Source organism: Ixodes scapularis, unplaced genomic scaffold (assembly GCF_016920785.2).
Source record: "Ixodes scapularis isolate PalLabHiFi unplaced genomic scaffold, ASM1692078v2 PGA_scaffold10__122_contigs__length_95168666, whole genome shotgun sequence".
NCBI lineage: Eukaryota > Metazoa > Arthropoda > Arachnida > Ixodida > Ixodidae > Ixodes > Ixodes scapularis.
In genome coordinates this window covers 70774705-70796235 of record NW_024609836.1, presented here as the reverse complement: position 1 = coordinate 70796235, position 21531 = coordinate 70774705, and the positions used below count along the sequence as shown (strand labels likewise).

The 21531-nt window shown below is 46.0% G+C and overlaps 1 protein-coding gene across 1 annotated transcript in view; it reads right to left on the bottom strand.

Annotated features, from left to right (window-relative positions):
* The window catches only part of LOC8030701 (vacuolar protein sorting-associated protein 13B), a 121284-nt gene extending 99998 nt beyond the window's left edge, over window positions 1-21286 (bottom strand). Inside the window, exons 1-10 of the mRNA XM_029974111.4 lie at window positions 21011-21286; window positions 20484-20598; window positions 16977-17257; window positions 16175-16463; window positions 14879-15194; window positions 11124-11320; window positions 9404-9619; window positions 7401-7632; window positions 2971-3162; window positions 834-1003 (exon numbers count right to left, since the gene is read on the bottom strand). Of these exons, the coding sequence (XP_029829971.2) occupies window positions 834-1003; window positions 2971-3162; window positions 7401-7632; window positions 9404-9619; window positions 11124-11320; window positions 14879-15194; window positions 16175-16463; window positions 16977-17257; window positions 20484-20570 (1980 nt within the window). The 5' untranslated portion in view covers window positions 20571-20598; window positions 21011-21286. The remainder of the gene's footprint in view (window positions 1-833; window positions 1004-2970; window positions 3163-7400; window positions 7633-9403; window positions 9620-11123; window positions 11321-14878; window positions 15195-16174; window positions 16464-16976; window positions 17258-20483; window positions 20599-21010) is intronic.
* Window positions 21287-21531: the final 245 nt, after the last annotated feature.

The window sequence follows — 21531 nt, the reverse complement described above, 5'->3', positions numbered from 1 at the left end:
CTCAAGACATTTTTACAATCAAAGCCAATTAGACCTCGGTGTTGTTCTGACATAACCGCAACTCTTGCGCAAAAAGCAGACAACTTGCTCTATGCATTAGCTTTGTTCTTGCGAGATGCAGCTCACAGTTCCCCCGCCGGCGAATGGTGAGATGGGCCAGCTTCGCTGCCAGCGCGTCTTTCAGGAGCCGCTGAAAGACGCACTGTGGCGCAGGAGGCTCGGGAATCCACAAACAATGACGCAATGCGCAGGCCCGTCTTCTAAACGGTAATGGATGGATGGATATGGCTAAAACAGTTTTAATTGGGCAGTGGCTTGCACCACCTAACCGAAGCTTCTAATTTCAACATCTAACTCTGATTAAATTTAAGATAAATAATAAATGACGAAGTATTTCCCATCGCGGTAACTATGGTCATCTGGCAGACACTACAAGAGACTTGTATGGACGTGTTTGTTTCACAAATACAGTATATCCAACTAACCGTCAAAGCTGTGGTGGCATAGCTCTGCGGTAATGCGCCCACTCTGTACGTGGCAGACCCGGGATCGAATTCCGAGAGTGGCAAGTGATTTCTTTTCAAGCGGATGGCAATATTACGACGGATGCCCTACTACGCCGACTACAACATCAAACTACGACGACGACGGACATCGTTTCCAGTGGTGGAAGGAGCCTTTAACAGCTACTGCCGTAAAACACGGCTTTATGGGGCTATGCTGCTTATATGACCTTGACCCACGAGTCTGTCGAGCTTGATGTGCTGCTCTAGTTATGAAACCCAGCCCTGTACAAAATCAGGGAACCCCGATGTTACCACAATTAAACATACCCTACGAAGGAGAGTTTGCTGGCGAGGTGCGTCGCCGGCGCAGTGGGTGCTGGGGCACAGACGAACCCTGGGCTTGAGCACCGTGAGCCGGTAGGTACGGCTCGGAGCAAACTGAGACATGCGTTCCAGCTGTTCTTCGTCGGGCAGGGGCAGCGGGAAGTGCACAGGCTCTGAAATATGGCACCAGAAAGACGGGAATATACGACTCCTCGGTGACCAGACCAGCAAAATGCAAACTTGAAGGACTGTTATAAGACGACGTATGATATTTTCTTGCTGAATTTAGTGGAGAGTGATCACATGACACTAACCTCGTGATCGTGTCACTTACATCATAGTGTATCATGTGACACTGCCCAATCATGTAGCTTATGGTGATTATGAGATCATGTAACTTGGAGTGATTACATGATCATGTGATATCACATACCCTAAAATGATTGTGTGATCATGTAACTTAAAAGAAATATTTGATCAAGTAACTTAGAATGATTACATGATCATGTGATATCTTGTAACCTCTCCCGATAGCAGTGCAAATAATTTTTTTGAGCTACACGAGAACATATATAGTAGCTGAAATTACACATTTTCAACTCATTCTGGTAGAGTAAAGGTGGAATAGGAGACTACTGACACAAAGCTTGTTGGTTTGACTCCCGCCAAGGGAGAAAGTGATTTTTGAAAAAATAAACCTGGCCGTGTTGTTACGTTTCTTGTTACAGCCTTTTGTGGTACTCTAGTAGACTTTGAATTCAGTCCTAAAACATATTATGCTTTAAAAAGAAAATGTGAAAGATACTTTGATTCAAGCACCCATCACGAAGTAGCGAAATGAAAAGATAAAGTAACACACACGATCACATTTATGCAATCTCCAGATTTCCTAACTCACCTCCCTGCTTCTGTAGACGTAGGAAAAAATAGTGAGCAGCAGCAAAGGGTTTACTGTCAACGTTTCGAGCAGAGCCTGCTTGTTTTCCAGTGTAGGGAAATACAAGTTGCAGGATGTTTCAGAGATCGAGGCAGAGAGGGAAAGCAATAATAAAGAGACACATGTCGGTCCCAAAAACAAACTCACACACAGGGGGCTACATTTGCAACAACAAACAAACATGCTAAAAAAAAATATGAAGATTTGGTTATGGCAGTTTTCAGGGAAAGCAAAAATATATAGTAAAAGGCGGCATTCTTTTTAGCCCCACGCCTGCCCTAAAATCAGAAATAATAACTATAAACTGTGCGGGTCACCAGAAAAAACCGTAGTCGCGCCCTGGTGGAAGCGCCAAGTTTGAATAAGTTCAGCCCATTAGAGGACGTTGGCTCGAAGTCATGTAAATAATAAACCTAAAAAAAAAATATTTTTTAAAAATTTTTTGACACAATGGTTCAGGCAAACCCCAATCGCATCAAATAATTAAAAAAAAAAAAGGAAAAACAATTTTTTTAGGTTTATTATTTACACGACCTTGAGCCAACAACCTCTAACAGGCCAAACTTATCCAAACTTAACGCTTCCACCAGGTTGCAATTTGCCTTCACGCCGCCCCACGCAGCGTGTCCAGTTACACCGAGAATGTGGCTTACGGCTTCCTGCATCTCCTAATCGTCTCCCGTGCTCGCTGTTCGCTTCACTAATATTTACTGTTTTTTTCTGGTGACCCGCATAGTTTTGATTTACCTATCTTGTTATTTCTGTTTTTAGGGCGGGCGTGGAGATAAAGGGTGCGTCGCCTTTCACTACATATTTCTGCTTTCCCTGGAGACTGCCATAACCGGATTTTCATTGTTTTTTTTTTATCAAGTTTGTGTGTTGTTGCAAATGTGGCCCCCTGTGCGTGAGTTTGTTTTTGGGGTCGACGTGCGTCTCTTCATTATTGCTTCCCCTCTCTCTCTCAATCTCCGAAACATTGTTCACCTTTTATTTCTCTACACTTGAAAAAGAGCAGGCTCTCCTCGAAATGTCGAAGACAAAGCCTGTGCTGTTGCTCACAATTTTTTCTATGTTTAATACTCTCTTGATGAAGAATTGCTTATTAAAACTTTGCTTCTGCAGACTAAGACCGGTTCACCTTAGTGTGACGCAACAAAGCTAGGAGTGAAAAGTGCAAAAGATATAAGTCAGAAACAAACGCACCAAACTCCTCCGGTCCGTAGGCAGGTCGCTGTGGCACGCTTGTGGCGCACTCCACAAGCCACAGCACTCGGTGAACAGCTCCGCTCGTGATGTCCACCACGGAGGGACCAATCACGGAACGGCACAGCGAGCGCTCCACCCAATTGGATGTCTCCAGGAAGGCAGCAGAGATCTCCACTGCCTCCTCCGAGTCTGCGAATGCCCTCGTAATCTTAACACAATGTCTCAAGGCTCGCAAACTTGGAGCAGCCTTCACTCTTGCTTTATTTCATAATGAAATATGAGAACATAAGAACACTGAGAAAATAAAATGCTTGATAAATAATTATTTGTCACTCCTATCACTTCTTAGCTGTTGTGCAAAGTATGACCAGCACAATTCGCAATTGGTTGCTGTACATTGACAAAGAGAGCTTTCATATTCTAATTTGTTAACGAGGCAAATTCCTCTTTTAAACGTTCTGGCCAAAACATGAAGGGCCATCTAGACTCCTTTTGCTAACTTAATTAAAAGGATACCAAATTTTAACAGATCTAACAAATGCTTTTTTCTTTCCAAGACCACTGCCAAGTAAGATGGCTACTTTAGAATCTTTCTGCAACCGCACAGCAAAAGTAATCTGAAGGAAATGCGGTTACAAGCAAGATACGACCATTGTAAGGACCAGTGTGCTCAAACAGTGGGAACAAAAAGAAGTAAAAAAGAAAAGGCAGCCAAGGGATTAGTTTTAAGATGCCTATCAGGCAGTGTGAATTGCTGGCCAGTTGTCCTGGCTTTTCCGTAACGCAGCCTTTCAATAAAGCAAAACCAGTACCATGGGAAAACGTGTTTGTGACATCGACCGGTGGTTCTGTTGGAAAGCCGGCAAGTGGAAACCCCACATAGCCCGTGCATACTTGTGAACACTAGAAGAAGGCCCCTAAACTGCAAATAGCCCGCTTTTAGACAGCCCCTCCTTTTTACCCTTGAAGATGTTTACTCAGTCGGACTCTTTGCTACACGCAGTTGATCCAAAACAGGTGAATCCCTTCATGACATATCATAGATAGAGAGTGAGCTGTTCCTTTTGTGACATGCCGCAGACCTAAGACAGCAAGCACACAACTATTCCCGACAAACAGCATACAAAATAGAGAAGTTTTCGAAGATGGTAGGAAGAAGCCGACAAGAAGCCCATTGGAAGCTGCAAAGTTGCAACTGACGTTTTGCTAAGAAAACCTTCTTTGAAAATGCAGTCTCTTCACGAAACGTCGCCTTTTCAAGACCTACAGAAAGCAGACCGATATAGTACATCTAACGTCAGGCTTTGTGTATTCTTTGTACCTTCCTTATGTTCGGAACGTGCCCCATCAGTTTTGGCTTCAAACACTGCTACGCTCCTGATACCATTGTTTATAACATGAATTCTCACACTGGGCTCCTAAGAACCCAGGAGCTCTGCAAAGTATGCCCTCACAGGCCCCCGAACTCCCCAATTTTATCGACCACCTCTGCCCGAGTAAAGTGTTTATATAGTCTAAGCACCATTTCAGCGGATCGGAGCCACCCATTGATGCGTAACTATGATCCGAACACTCCTTATACTTGATAGGATGGAAGCTTGGGCGAGTTGGTGAACCATACTTGACGGTGACAGCGCAGGAAAAATCAATCTCACACCAGACACTCAGTAAGACAAGCACACGCGCTGACCAATTGTCAGCGCGTGTGCTTGTCTTACTGAGTGTCTGGTGTGAGATTGATTTTTCCTGCGCTGTCACCGTCAAGTATACTCCTTATACCCTGCTGCAGGTTAAGGGCACACTGACAGGGTAATTATGCATGCCAATGTTTTTATTTGAACATGACGGACAAAAGCCCAACTACCCCGAACACAATTTTAGGCTCGAAATTCGTATCCTTTCCCCCTAAAAATCGCCTGTCAAGAATTGGCCAGTTTCAGGGGCGCCCATCTCTTTTTTTACGGTCATGTGCCGTTCAAACTGATGCATTCAATACATTCAAAGTCGTGGGTCATCTAAGGCAAATTTTAATATTAAAAATATATCTGACGGAGGCTTATTGCGGAGAAGACGCCATGTAACCGAGCTTTCGGTTGCTAGTCAAAAGATCCCCAGGTGGTCGAAATTAATCCTCAGTCCTCCGCTGGGGCGTGCCAGATGCCCGTCGTTGGTTTGGCACGTAAAACCCCCAAATTTGACTTTTTTTTTAATATTAAAAATAGAAAAGAAGATTGACCGCATCTTTTGTGGCTTCCAAAAAGCTTCAAATATGTTTATAAAAAACATTGTTGCACAAGGGCACTATGCTACACGGCGGGACCAAGCGGGACAAAGCGACCGGAACAACGTCGTCTGCTGCAATTGGTCAGCACCGAGCTGCTGACCAATCACAGCATTGTCCTGGTCCCTCATCCCGCTTGGTCCTGCTGTGTAGCATAGGGCCCCAGAACACAGGAAGTAGATGTACACGTCATTCTCAATACGCCGAAGCACCGCGGGCTAGACGATGCGATGGCGGCGCACAACGGATTAAAGGGGCGGTGCAACGATTTTATGATTAAAAGAATTTGCATCTCGTCATTTTTACCTTGTTTATTGTGTCCCGGAGGATAAAGAAAACACCTCCTTCATTAAAAATGTCGCGATTCCGCTGCATAATCGAAAAGCAAAAGTCTAGCTTTTCCCTCCACCTGCAGCCCCAAGTGGCAGCCGAAGATACTACGGCGAAAAGATTACATGACCTCGCTCGGCTCTAAGCCGCAGCATAACGCCCGCTAATGTCAGCAGAGAGAGGGAGAGGAAGCGTCCTCCGAGATAGCACACGGGAAGCTACACGGCACCCCGAACGACGTCACTAGGAGGGGGACCAGGTGTGACCCTGAAGGCTGGGAGTGAGTTGAGGGGTGCCCGAAATGCCAATCTTTATCTTTTTTTTTACGCAACAACTAGGACACGCAGGCGAAATCGGTTTTCTGTTCTTTACTTCAGAAGTGTCAGAGGGCAACTTCCAGAAATTTTTGACCGAAGTCCGGAAATCATTGCACCCCCCCTTTAACGCTGCGACAAACGAGGGACCGGCCGCACGACAAACAGTCGCACGACAAATGGTTCAAGCAACGTCCTCATTGTCGTCATCTGCTTCACACGCCCGAGAAGGAGAGGAATGGAAAAAAAACTGGGTAGGGTGCGACAGCCCTGTGACTTCCGGCAACTCTCTCCTCCGAGCCTCCGTTCACATGTTTCGGTTTCGGTTTTGAGCAGTTGTATTTTTTTGCTTTATTAAAAATATATGTGACTCTGTGGCAAAATATTGATTGGGTAGTCTTCTGGCACCATACTAAATCGCCTTAAAAAAAAATTTAAAATGTTTTAGGGGGGTGTTTTAGTGTCCCTTTAAAGGGCCCATGAAACGAATTTTGGGCTGAGATAAATGAATTTGGATTGGGATTTTACTAATAGCAAATCATTCAGTGGGCCAAAAGAAAAAGGTAGAAAGTCAAAAGCCCGACTTTTGGTACGAAATTTTGAAAACACAGCGGACTATTTCGTACCTCCTTCCCTTCGTAAACCCTCTGCCTTTTCACTGTGATACATCCGCGGTCCTCGAAGCGCGTCAACGGGTCCAAACGCACGTCACACGACACCGGACCTCACTTATTCCCTTTACCCCTAAGCTGACATTGTGGTGGGAGCTACGCGCTTGCCGGACCAATCAGCCGCCTCCCTTTCATCACCCGACCTCATTCTCGGCGGGTGGGTATGCACGAGAGAGCGTGGTCACGTGGTTAAAAGTGGTAGGCCCAACGAGCATGTAGCTTCCACAGCACTGTCAGCTTCAAGGTGAATGAAGTGGGGAAACCCCCTTTTGTCAGAATTTTGAGCGACGGGCTAATCTTCTAGGGGGAGAATGGATGTGTCCAAGTACACAAACGAAAGTCAGAGCAAGAGAAGACTCTTCCCTTTCCGTCTTCTTGAACTGCTTGGTAGAATGCGCGAATTATGAGTTCAGCAGGAAAGCTTAACAGGAAAAGGTTGGAAAAGCATTTCATGACCCCTTTAAGAACAAGCACCTCCCGCAAGGCCCTGCACTCTTTCCATTTCAGCAAGAAAACGCTAAACAGGATGCGGGTGGACTCTCCTTCTTTCCAGCGTTCGCTCGCTAAAGTGGAAAGAGTGGAGGGCCTTGCGGGATGAACTGGTTCTGCTTTTCTTAACCTGCAACAGGGTATGATGTGTGCATTATTGTTTACATGGTATGCAGGTTTCTGCAATGCCTTTTGCATCAACACTGGGAGGGGTTCTTCGCCTAACAGTCGAGAAAGCTTCCTCAATCTATACATTTCAAGAACTCCTGGATTAAAATCGTGCAGCTCAATCAGAAAAAGAGAAGGCAGTAATAAGAGAGAGAGAAAGAGAGACGTGTTCACCGTCCCAGTCCTCGGGGACCTGCAGCTCGTAGAGGTAGTCGAGGCAGAGGGCGGGAAAGCGCTCGGCCATGGCGAGCTCTGTCAGGCGCTCCACGTGGCCGTCCAGCCCCGGCTCGGGCTCCCTTGGCAGCCCCGAGTTCTCGGGGGCCAGGGGGTCGAACAGGGAGCCCGTGAGGTGGCTGTACGTGTGGCTGCCAGCCGTCACGCCCGCCCGGAGGTAGGTCGACAACCCCTGCTCGGGAGATGGACGTAGACAGTTTGTGAAGAAGTTTGACACGGAAACCCTAATCTTGAAACACAAAACTTTAAAGAAAAATGTTTTTTTTTATTTATAAGTTAAAAACAACATGCATTGCAAGTACTACACTCGGGAAGTGCACATTTATATAGTTGACTCAATTCATAGTTTCCATCAAGATTGTTTTTAAACATGCTTTAAAAAGATTTTTTTTTTCATAATTAATTTTTTTGTCACAACTGAGTTATGCCTACGGTACATTTTTTCTAGGATTTAATACCTCATAAATCAGAAAGTGCAACAAGACTAGTATTTCTGAAAAATTATAACTACAAAATGTCTTAACTGGCAAAGACTTTAATGCCCCATTTCTATTTATCGTCAAAAAGATTTCAACTCGTTATAACTCCTTTCAGGATGATGCTAAAATTATAACAATGGCTTTGCTGCACTCTCTGCTGTTTGTAGGACACGCCGACATACTCTGTGCCATTATTTTTGATGGGGGTATTGTAAATGATTTGGGCAGAAACATTTGTGATAAAACTCAAGTTTTCTTGAAAACTTTAATGGATAGGAAACATTTAGCTCATGCGTGCGCTTAGCAAAAAAAAATCTTACGGTAGATGCTAAAATTTAATATATATTACATAAGAACTGACAGAAAAAAGTTAAAGACCAGGGTCTCCCCTTAAGGCCCGTTCACACACTTGCATCTGCTTACGGTCGAGTCCTTGCGATATCTTACGACGAAAGAACAAACCGACACGCTGGCGCCACCTATGAGGTGACCCTGAAACTGCATTTTTCGACAGCAAGCGTCTTGCGATACTCGCGAAATCAAATCTATGTACTATTCGTGAAAAATGATTGTTCATAACATTTTCAAAAGCTTTTCGAGCCAGGAGAGAAAGAATGGTGCACGAAAAAGAAAGAAAATGTACGGAAATGACGAATTTTCCCCGACTAGCCGATAGATGGTGCCATCTGTCCCTTCGTTGTAAGAGATCCTAAGAAGTTTTGAGGCACTCAATTAAAAGCGATCACAAGCATGTTGATGAGCCTTTAGAAGCACAGGTCAAAATACCTTGGCTGCCACGACCACAACTCTTCTACCATTGCAATTCTCGTGCTTTCTATCTCTGCATTCTTTTCTTTAATTTCATAAGCATCACCGCTTTTCAACACACGTCGGATGCCGTTTGTTGCGACGGAACTCCAACAGTGCGGGAAATGCAAAGATTAAGAAAAGGCACACGCACGGCACAATCAGCGCCAACTTGCAGCTAATGTTTTAATATATGTATAAGAAAAGAAAACCTTACACTTTTGGAGGCGAGCGTGCTCATACGGTGCAAAACGAAAGAATTTAACGTAGAAGGAGAGAAAACGTGCTCTGTTCTTCCACGTTTAGTTTTCTTAAGGAAATCTTAAAGCAGATACGAGAGAATGCTTACTAAGTCTCCACCAAGCTCCTGTGAAAGATGAACCTGTTCACTTGAGCCGCATAGTAATGTCAGGAGGTCATGCCCTGTCAGCTCACCGTGATGTCATGCGGACAAATAAGACTGCACAGTTCTGTAGTCTCGGATGTATGCTACGTCCATGAAGTGACATCTCTTTTCATAACCACCGCCGAGCAAAAAGAATTAAATTTCCATTAAAAAACAAGAACGCACACACCCAACAGGCTAACACAGTCACCGCAGGGGGTTGGGGCTTCGATGACCCCGGTGTCTGCAAGGTCACCGAATTCTGTCCTCACCTTGTGGCGACCCCTGCGGGCCGTCTCTTCGAAACCACAGGCACAGCGTTCTGATCCAGATATGGCAGCACCGGTCACCCCGGCTTGGAAGTGAACCCAGGTCACGCCTCGCAGCGCAAGCTCAGCGGACGAACCGTGGAGCTCCAACTGAACCAGCGGACGACCCGCCGAACTTTGCCGTCGCGTGCCCCTCCCCGTAGACTCCTCCGCCGTCGTCTGCACGTAGATCGTCGGCAGGAGAGGGCCAATTATGAAGTGGGCGTAATTTGCAATCATTACTTTTTGGAGATAGGACTTCCTGAGCTTTCGATAGGGTGTGGGAAAGCCCAGATGACGCCGTTCTTTCCTGCTGCGGGTTGTTTTAACCTATCTGGATGACAGCAAAGCATTTCCTGGCATTTAAAGTGAAATTTTATATCACCGGCAACCATGATTTGAAGTGCCAAGATGGCTGGCATGTTGTTACACTGAAGCAAAGGTTCTGAACTTCTAATCTCAAGAAACTGCTTTTTGTTATTTTTTTTTCTTTTCATTAGAACTGCCAGCCGTGAGGCCAGAGCAGGTGTGATACATATTTTATACACAAAAAAAAACATTACATACTCTGAAAGCTTACAAATTCATTTTCAGAAGATACCACATCAGCACAGTTCACAAAACAAGAAGGCAGCTTATGCCAAAAGTTATAGACTGAAAGAAGAAATATATGTATTTGAAATGATCCGTCGAATACCAATCTGATTTAACGTGGCGGTTGTGCCGGGTTCTTCTCGGCAAGGTTCTATATATCGCAATGTATTTCGACGTGTCTATCTGGTAGTGACCACAAAGTATATAAAAAAAAAGAGCCTCATTCTACTTTTTTTTATTCCGATTGGCAACAAAAGAACGCCTCTCGGTCCCAGGACTGATCCAATAAAGCGATACAGAAGCTTACAAACCTCGTAAACAATAATGCACATGCATACTAAAGAGCGTTTGGCTCAAAGTAACACACCAATAGGTGGCTCAGCCCCGGTAAAATAATGCTTAAAGGGACACTGACAGGGTATTTAGGATCGCCAATGTTTTTATTTCTACATGACATATGAGAGCCTAACTACCCAGAACACGATTTGCAGCTTAAAATTTGTTTTCTTTCCGCCCAAAAACCGCCGATCAAGAACTGGCCGGTTTCAGTCACACTCACTCTTTTCTGTGGTCACGTGCCGTTTTCTATGGTTTTGAAACGATCATCAAGTATAATCAAAGTCGTGGGTCATCAAAGGCACACACTCAATATTAAACATAGAACAGAAATATGATACTCATTTTTTGTGGCTTCTAAAAAGCTGCAAATACGTTGATTAAAAAAAACATTTGCACAGCCACGTGACTTTTGCTAACTCTCTCCTTCTCTATTATTCGTCTTCTTCCCAAGTCCAGTTTCGGTTTAGGTTTCGAACAGTTGCATTTCTTTACTTTGTTAAAAATATATGCGACGCTGTAGCAAAACATTGATTGGGCTGACACCATAATAAATTGCCTAACAAAAAATTTAAAAAAATATTTTGGAGGGTGTCAGTGTTCCTTTAAACTGGCCAAACGTTTTGCTCAAGGAAGGGACGGTTAGGAAAATTTGGGAGCTCGAGGAATCTCGGGGAATCTTGGGGAACCCCGGGTCCTTAAAAACCCATGCTCCGAAGCGTAGCTTCTTCAGTGGTTCGAGGGTGAGCCCCACCTTAAAGATGCAGGTCATCTTCTCCACGTAGCATCCCAGGTGGTACAGGGTGGGCCAGGGGGCGGCGTCCCCCAGATGGGCGTCGCCCGGGCTGCCCTCCATGCCTGGCTCCTCCTCCCAGGCGGGCAGGATCTGGGGCACCATCGACCAGGCCCAGGCGCCCCACCCTTGGTCCTGGTCGTCCGTGGCTCCGCCCTCTGCGGTGTGCCGACATCGCCCCGACTAAGTGATACACCTTAGAATACATGTTGAACTCGTAGACAAAAAAAAAAAAATTATTCACAAAAACAACCCAAAAAATATACCGAAAAGCCGCGTGTGCCACGGCCACTCGATAGATGGCACCATCGTGTTTTCTCATAGTAAGAGATCCCGAGAGGGTTTGAGGCACTCTGTCGTAGGCGCTCGCAAGTGTGAAAACCAGCCTTTCGACGCCAAGCGTTTAAGACGCGGGTTCTCAAACTGGGTTCCTACAGTCATTCACAGGGTGAAAACAGCAGGAAGGAGCTCAGTGTGTGCTCGAGCGAACGCCAGACCTCCCTCAGGCAAAGCCATAGGCAGAAAAACCTCGAGGTACACCTAAGCACTTCTTATGAGTTGTGAATGCGAAAACATGAAGCCACTCGTCCGCTCCCTTTTTTGTCTGCTGCATACTTTTCATCGCCGGTCAGCACGCGTGCTCCCCCGAGCACGCTGACCTTGGACGCTCCGCGTTAACGGCACGCTGATGGACACACAGCGCCATGGGGTGAGCGGTCGTGGAAATTGACGAGCGCAGCGGCCAATGGAAGCCCCGTCGACGCGCGCCAGCCAATGGAACCGAAAGCGAAATCCTTCAGCTTTACTTTGCTCCTAATGGGATCGCGGAAACTAGGGGCCGTTTTCACGCTTCAAATTGATGACGTTAGCTCACTCCATTGGACAGTTAATGCTTTTGCATTAAAATAGATCCTGCTGCTTCCATTGAGCTGTGGCATCCTAGACCGAGCTCCCCCGACATTCTTTTTGTGACCTACTGTGGCTTATCTTTTGCCGCCGCCGCCACCGCGCCCCCCCCCCCCCTGGAGTTGGTGAAGTGGTTGCAGGCATGTGCAAATAGTGGATTTTAAGTTCAAAGTGAATTTGAAGCGAGTAGGGATTTTGCCTGAATATTTTTTGATAGAATATAGAATAGTCTCCCCAAGCCTTTCACAACTGTGCACCATGCATAAACAAAAATTCAACAGAACTTGTGTAGATTGTTCCACTTGTACACTTCTAAGCTCAGTTAATTTGAATACAACTACCCCATTTAATTGAAATAGGTCGACCTTTTTGTGAACAATGCCTGTGCGTGCATTTCTGTGCAACGTTCAAGAGCCAATCACTGCGATTTACGGAAGACGTCCAGCGAATGACGAGGCACCGATAACGTCGGGACACAGAAATAAGTTCTGTGTGGATCGCATTTCAAATGTTGTCTCTGCTTTGTTATTTGATGGCTCCTTTCATAAGTCTGAACAATTGGTTTTCGTAGGTTCTGCGAGAAAGTAGACACACAGGTCTGTTCATAAAAAGGTTGACCTATTTTCAAATAAATATGGTATTTCGTCGTTTACCCTGAGACTGGTTTTTTTTTTGAAGAGCACAAGTAACAGAAAAAACAGACAGGTCTCTGTTACTTCTGCTCTTCAAAAAACCCCCCAGTCTCAGGGTAAACGACGAAATGGTTGACTTCCACCAGCTAGCCTGTAATTTGACTCTTTTCTCGTTAATATGGTATGGTTATGAACTCTGGCACGTAAACAACAAATCTGTTGCAGCTATCGTAATTGAGAGGATTTATAAATCTGCCTGTTATTCAGTGTAGACCGCATATAACGTATGTCGCAGGAATCGCGAAAATCCGCACTATAAGCGGTACCGCGCTATAACCAAAACATCAATTTTTCAGGCCAAAATACATGCCATGAGACAACTTACCTTTGTAAAAGAATTTATTTTATGTTACATGAAAAATAAAGCTTAGTTTGAGGAAAGACTATTTCACCAGACTAGTACACTTCTCTATCAAGTGTGTCACCCATTTTGAAAGAAATGAGTGACTTTTGCCTGGCGCAGCCTTTTAACGGCGTCGCGGGTTGCGGACGGACGTTGCAAGCGTTCAGGATTGCTAACCCTAATCACTTTTCTCCGGCGATGAAAACGCGTGAAAATTTGCATCCTTTATACGGTACGCGCCAGTAATACCTTCAACATGAGCACAGGCATGAAATGCTCCAAATAAGAAATCCGGGCGACGTTCGAAAACACAAATGCTTAGAAAGCACCACTGTAGTCGAAATAAACAAACACGACGACACTGGCGTTTCTGCTGTCTTGAGAGTGCCGCCACAACATCGCCACACGAGTAGGCGGATCTTCCCTTCTAGTACATGCTGGGTTATCATAGCGACACACAACGAAAATTCACAGTCAAGGATAGCGCTTTTACGCGGAATGATGAGCTTCCACACACGATCACAACCCACGCCATGTTTGCGGAAAGAAGCAGCCGGCCCGCGACCGGCATGCAACGCGCGGGAACACTTCTCCTCGCCCTGCGATTGGTCTGTCGCTGCGGTTGTTGCCAATGCACCGGAGGGACGCACGTACGTGAACGACACGTATGTGCGTCGCTCCATCGCTATGGCAACTGAAGCCTCTCTCTTCGCTTCTCCGCGCTTCCTCGAGTTGCGGCTCGCGCCGTTATCTAGTGTCGCACAGGGAAGCGTGCTCGTTGCGCCGGCCAGAAACCGCACTATAACCGGTATTTCCCTTCGCGCGCCTGCATTTTAAGTGGTATGTAATTACATAGAGTTCTATGGGAGGCGAACCGGTGGTTTAAAAAAGCCGCGTTATACCCGGTCCTGCACTATAAGCGGTTATGTTGTAAGTGGTCTATACTGTATGTGATATTCTTTCTTCAATTTGACATATTCTGTCAATTTTAAATGACAAAAAAAAACAGTCACGAATGATGTATGGGGTTGTCAAGACATTGCTGCCTAACATATACTCTTGCACAATCGTGGTGGGTTAGTCCCGTTGAGTGCGCTTCTCGCTGAGCACCTGTCCACTACAGGGAAGCGACACCTACTGTAGTGCACAAATGCTCAATGACAAGTGCACTCAACGGGGCTTACCTGCCGCGATGAACATTCGAAAAGTAGGAATATCTTGGTTCATCTCAAAGTGAGTATCGAATAGCATATTATTCGAAACTACTAGTCGAAAATTCGAATATTAGCACAACCCTAGAAATAAGGGTTATTGCCTCTCCTTTCTATAATCACTGACTAAATGAGAACGGAAGAGAAGAGTTTCGGTTATCCCGCCTCCAGCACGAGCTTCTTAGCTTCGATAATGCTACAACGTCTCAGGAGCTTTGCGTGTGCATGTGCAGCCAAAGCAATGTGAAAGGCAATGAGTGCATACTGAAGGCAGGGCATTCGAAAAAGATGCCCTGCCATTCTCATCTTGTCAGTGACTAGTGTGGTGCTCATTTTTTTCACCCTCAAAATACTCAAAACCAATTTTCTGACAAGTGGCGCCTTTCGAAAAAAGTGGATTCAGCATGAAAACTTCCTCGTTATTTTACAGTATGTTTAAACGCTGGTTTAGGCGAGAAAGAGAGCAAGACGGTAGATTAGCCGACAGAGTAGAAAAGATGGAGAAGACGGTAGATTAGCCGATCAACTAGACAAGACAAGGCGAATCAGGATGCCACCACTCACCGGAAAAGGCTCCGGACGGCATCCAAGCGGAAGAGGGAGAACCGGCGCGTTCTTGCGAGGAGGCCGCCGCTGCCGGCTCCTCCCCAGGAGGGCAGGAGAGGCGGCCATAGTAGAGCGCCAGGCAGAGCTTGAGCAGACGCAGGAACAGAGGGAGCTGCTGGTCCGTCAGCGACAGGTCGAGCCGCTCGCAGGACAGGTGGCAGCGCATTGCCACAGGGTTGCCGGCGCCGTCATAGGGCATGTGCACCCTTCCCGCCACGAAGCAGCGGTAAAGAAGGGGCTCTTGGTATGCCTCGATCTTGCCACTGGCGTCACGCTGCAAACCGCAAGCATCCCTAAGCACTGTTATCCCGCTTACGACTGAGTTCCCGTGATCTCTTATGACGAGAGAACACACTGGCACGCCGGTGCCACCTATGAGGTGACCCCAAAACTGCATTTCACTACGGCGAAGGTTTTGCAGTATTTGCAAGATCAAATGTATGTACAGTAAAACCTCGTTATAACAAAATGGGATATAACAAACTAATGGATATAACAAAGTAATCATAATTCCCCTTGCTTGCTATAGTGGGAAGAAATAGATATTGGCTATAACAAACTAATGGTTATAACGAAATAATTACGACCGCTCCTTCAACTTTGTTATAACGAGGTTTTACTGTACTATCTATGAGAAACGATTGTTTATAACGTTGTCGAAAGTTTTCAGTTTTGGATCAGGCAATTCTGAAACTAAGTCAACCAACACCACTCTTCACAATGGTGAGAGGGTTGACAGATTTCACCTTCAACTCTCGATGGGTGCATTAAAAAGCTAAAAAGTGCCAAAGCCAGTCTCATGCAGATGTACATTTCCTTGGGATTGTGTGTAAGGCTAAGCACAAAGAAAAAGGTCGCCTTCTGCTCAATTTTAAAGGCCTGTTCACACTGTAACATTTGAATATATGTCTGACCACCTTGCGAAGACATACAAGAATAAACAATCATGAATTAGCAGTACATTTATGCTTTGTACACCACATATTATGCAACACATAAAGCCCGAACATCCCGGTAACCTGCAGTCATGTCTCAATGTAGTAATTGAAATCTTATTTAACAACTCCCCGGTTAATTTCATTTTTTCTTTTGCACTGGATTTTTTTTATTTGAGCATTAATAAACTCAACTGAACTGGATAGCAAAGTCAAACATAGTTTAATGTTACTAATAGCCAGATAAATTTAGAAGTGCAAGTGCCAGATGAAGCAGGTGTTCCTACGAGAATGAGTGGATTAATCGATTGGGTCAGACCTTGTCGAGGCAGACAGTGACGTCCTGCATGGAGATCAGCTTCCGCAGGACGAGGTCCTCCGCCCAGAGCTGGGCAAAAGCCGGCTGCCAAGCGGCATCCGCCGAGGCCAGTTCCACGGACTTGATGTTGAGAGAGAGCACCAGGTCTTCCTCGGCATACTTGAGGATCACGTTGTTGAGCACAATGGTCACATTGTGCAACACTCGCTGCAGCAGGCCACTCAGATAGCCACTGGGAGGCTGGGCCAGGGACTGCGAAGAGCCCTCCGCACTGGAAAGACGCGCCGAGCTAAAAGAAAAAAAGAAAAGAATGGCTTTTTCGTAAAAAGATATTGCTCTACGCTTGGCAGAGTTGACAATGCATGTGGCTGCCACGCGGAGCAACGGGATTGGAACCCGCTCAGCCCAGTTTTTTCTTTTATCAGTGCTTGTTCTTCTGAAAAGCTCCAGCTCATTCTCGGCTGTTGCCGTGGGTTCAGAACATGCCCAAATGTACCACGGGCCTAAAAGTAGTGGTAATGTGCTGCTTCAGAAGATTTGCCCTTTGTTGCGGCCGCAGAATGCGCAGTAGATTGCTTGTGTTATTCACAAGCACAAGTTCACCTTATTAAGCGTCTACTTCCAGTTCTACATTCGTCTTCCATTTGTATTCATGAGAATATCAGCCTCAAGGGGTGAGAAAAAAAGTGGGCAGCACACTGGGTCCCATGAAACATGAAAAACAAAATTCCTAGAAATGTTTTCGTGCTGCTTTTAGAGCCTCTTTTCAAAAAGCAAGACAATGACAAAGACAAATGTGCACCTGACTCTCCGGAGGCGAGCAGACGCGGTGGCCGCGGACGAAGCAGACGACGAGGAAGCGCTCGAGCCAGCCGAGGAGGCATCGCCGAGACGCAGCACGCACTCGATTGTGTTGATGGTGACCACGACGGGCTCCGAGGTGAGCTTGGTCCACGGTACGTGGATCCGCAGCTCGTGGATGTGGCCGTTGACGAGGCGGAACGGCAGCCGCAGCTCCTGCTCCAGCGCTTCCAGCCGGAGGTCGAGGTTGCTGAACACCGCGTCGCCTCCCCACAAGGACAGCTGAAGAAAGAAACCAGGATTGTGGGCCGCATAGATTCGACACGGTTCGTAAGCTTGAAATCTGACAGGTCGTAGAGCGCATCTCTAACTGGTGTGTATAGTGTTCTATCCCCCCATGCATCGGATGAGATCCCGAAGTGGCAACAAATGATGTCGCGGGAGCCGGAGTCGGAAGTCGGAAGTCGCAATCCTGGCAGTTGGGCGTAGAAGTTTTGGCAAAAAGTACGAGAGAATGTGAGTGTCGCCATCGTCGCGGCATCCAAACTCCCAAGCTTCTGAGATTCCGCGGACTATCCCGCTGGAGAGTGACCTGCGGCAGAACGGGCATCTGCCACGTCTACCATTGCTGCCAGGCACATCGCCGGGATCGCGGCCGGCAACAAGACGACACGTCTATGACGTTGGCGGCCGTAAATTGAGGGATCAGTTTTTAGGACATGGTAGGATATGGCGCTCCAGGCACCATAATACTGCTGAAGGTCGTAAAGGTTCCTCTCAAAGTTGCTGCAGGCATTTCCTACTAGGGAATTGAAGCATAAAAGCTAGTTCACACATTGTAAGCCTCCCCTCCAGCATTTGATCTGCTAACTGCTAAAGTAGAAAGAGGTGAAAAAAGCTTCCCCTGAACTTTTAACCTGTCACCGAACCAGGGACGGATTTATGAATCAGGTTTGGGGGGGCATTTGGCTGGCAGGGTGGTTGTCTGCTGAGATATGACGTTACGGCCGAAACGTTGCCCAGATCTGTTTTGTTTACCCACTATTTGCTATGTCACCAAAGACTGACCTTTTGGCTGGTGTATATAAATTTTTTCATTAAAATTCGCACCAATCCTACGAGAAATAGTCCCTTATAACATTGCCAGTTATCTAAAGGGCAACTTCACTCAATAGACTTTATGCGAAATTGCTTTGTGGTCTGACAACACTGAGAGTGTCGCCATTTTAATGTTGGCAAGCGTTGTCGGTACCGAAGCACGGTGGAGGCATCGGAGACAGCCGTATGGGCAATGTGCGATGGCGCAGCAACTGTTTTCCACCTTGCTACCATGTTATGTGGACGAACAGTTTAAACAACCTACCGCAACTGTCTGACAAAACTCTCGGAGGCCTGTGCACGCTGGCAACAACCTCGTCAAAGCAGCGGGCCAAGCCCTACGCTTTCGCTGTGGAAGCTTGTCACCAGCGTGTGCACAGGCCTCAGAAAGGACTAGGCCGTCATGCGTTTCATCTTTGAGAACACTTTTAATCCTTTTTTCGATGCGAATATGCTTAAAGTCGTACTGTCTAGCGGTATACTGCTCCACGCAAATACATGACTCAAAATGAGTTTTTTTTTTTTTAGTTTTTATTGGCGGAGGGTTTTATGGTGGAACACTCTGTGTTCTTCTAAAAAGAAACTGTGCCCTGGGCAATCTTTTTCAAGCGTTGCAAAGGGCTAAAATTGTTTTCAGATAGCATTGACCTATAGCACAGTTGACAGATGTTGCGCTATTATTGAAGATTTATTCAACCCTGGCAGAATAACTGCAGTGACTTTCTCAAAACTACCCCCGAGCTTCCTTGCGCAAAACAAAATTTCTACCTCGGCAGCGACAAAAAGAAAAAAAAAAGGAGGTTGTAAAATGTAGTTGGCACCGCCCGTGTTGCTTCATTCGATGTCCGCAACGTAAATTTTTGCCGCCGCCGACATCGAAGTTTTAGCCACTGCTATGAACCTAACCCAAACCGTGAGCTAACCATACCACTGTTAACCATACGCATCTTCAATTATGGTTGGTGGTGTAGATTATAAAAACTGCCATCTTTTTTCCTCGTTTAACATCCTTGGTCTCGTCCGCACGAATTGAACTGCTTACGCACCAAGAAAAAGGCAGGCCGACACTACAAGGCACATAAAATAAAAAAGAAGGTCATAAACAAATTTGGTACAGCTTCTAAAAAAAGATTTGGGCCCAGTTCAATAGTTGTAAATGGATTCACGCCGCGCGATAACGTCCGCATGTTTCTTCGCGTTGTCACCGATTGTTTTTGTCAAAAGCTGCGTCTCAAGTGACAAATAAAAATAAGCAAAAGTTGAACCCTGTTCACATTTGCGTTCACGTCATGCATAAATCGAAGGTTTATCGCTGCATCCGCAGCGGAACGCGACAATCATTGGCGTCGCATCTCTCGCACGAAGCGCGGTCACTTGTTTACATGGGTTCTTTGCCGGTCGGGTCTCTGGTTTCGTTTTTTCGCCACTAACAAGATGGCGGACGTAGTTCTCGGCACGCTACTAGATGGCGCTCTAAATTTCGCATATGGCCTATTCCAAGGATTTTGGGATGATGAGTGATTTCGCATTAAAAAGCCTTAGTAAAAGACACTATGTCATTTGAATCGCGATAAATAGGATATATATCTTTTAATCTAATTTTAAGTGCCAGCAGAAATCGAAACCGAAACTTTGGCTCCGTCTGACAACATTGGCCTCGAGCTGCCAAGAACATGGCTATCACGTGATATCAGATGTCACGTGATCCTCTACGCACGAAGAGCATGCCCCAGGCGGAAGTGTCATCTGCACCGCACTCTTTGCCACATTTTGGTGTCTACGACATTCGACGACGTCTGCACAACTGCAGCATAAGTCTGTGCACGTAGTGTTTGTAGTGTGGACGAAACTCTGAGAGGCTATAATCACAAACGGTGAGACGACGGCGGTTGTGACGCGAAAGACGGCGGTAACAGCGGGACCACGGCGGGTCCACAGCGGGGCTGCCGAACGGCTTCCAAGAAGCGTACTGCGCAGGCGCGCCAAGAGGAAACATTGCTGACGTCACCCGTTTTGCTTGCCCCGAGAAGTAAAAACAAGCAAAAGATGGAAATGGTGATGACATTAGCTCAATGTTGGCTTCGTTCACTCCGTGGCCTTGACTGCACTATTGGTCGCCGCCTCAATTCACCCGCTCGAATCAGCCAATTTCGGCAACTTGGTAAGTTACAAAGTTTGCCGGATTGCTTAATAAACATTTAGACGGAACTACGTCATAATATTTGACGTCAAGCTATTCTTTTTTTCCTTTCCTTTTAATAAACATATTCTACTAGTAGTACTAGTACTACTACTACTACTACTAGCAGTTAGAAGCGGTCGAAACGCAATCGATCACGATGAAACAGAAATGTGTAAACCAATTCAATATGCACCAAGGTCCAAGATCGTTCTGAATTGGCTTACGTACCTGCGAGTCTTCGGGGCGTATATTCTTGACGTACTTGCTGACATAGCTGAGGATCAGGGGAGTCACATAGGACTCGATCTTGAACATGCTTTCTCCACCCACAAGACCTCAGCGCCTGCAAAGCGGTGCGATCCCGTTATCGCGGGTTTTTACCGGATCATTATCTACCATCGGATTAAAAACTGTCGAACACAGAAGTGTCGTCAAGCGTTTGAGGTGCGGTATAGAGGAGAAGGAAGTACTACGTGTCTTTTGTTACTCTCTTACTTGCGCAAAGGCCAACCTGATCAAGAAGAAACAACAGTCCATTGCAAACGTTCGGAAACACACTTGGAAATCGACAGTTCTGTAAGCGAATCCCAGTCATAGGCGTCAAAATGCGAGCCTACAAGCTTTGACAAAGGTTGTTATGCTCTTGTTGCAACTTCCAGGGAAAAGGCATGAAGCCGAAAGATATTACAACGTACCAACAACGAATCTGTTTGAGTGATGCAGAATCTACGAGAGAAACAGCAGGGGAAACTCACACGGTGCTCCGGCCAGCTACTATTTTCTGCGCAGCCGATCAGACCATAAGCAGAAGTCGTGAAGATCGCTCTTTTTTGTTGTTGTCCCAGTTCAGGTCGCCATTCTATCAGCATTGATGTCCCTCATCTTGGAGACGCGATTGTCAAGAGTGAAATTTAAACGCACTGCTACAATAAGCCCAGCCACAGATTCCCGCGGGCAGCCTCGAGCTCGTGTTCGCCGCTAATGCAGCTGTTCGACGTCGGCAAATGTTATGATTAGCATCCAAAATTAAAAATAACTGGGCGCCGCCATTTTGTTTTATGGTTGCCAGATTGGTTTGTAGTTTCCTAATGATTCTTATATTTATTATATTTATGATTTGAAGATCGAATAGACACAAAAGCTAGCGCTCATAACAGTTACTCGATAAATATATAAATATTGGCTCCGGTTAAGTTAATTAATTTATTTAGTTGAGTAATCAATAAATAAGTCCTTTTACGTGTTCAGTTGTGCGTTAGCTTGCGCCATCTAGCGT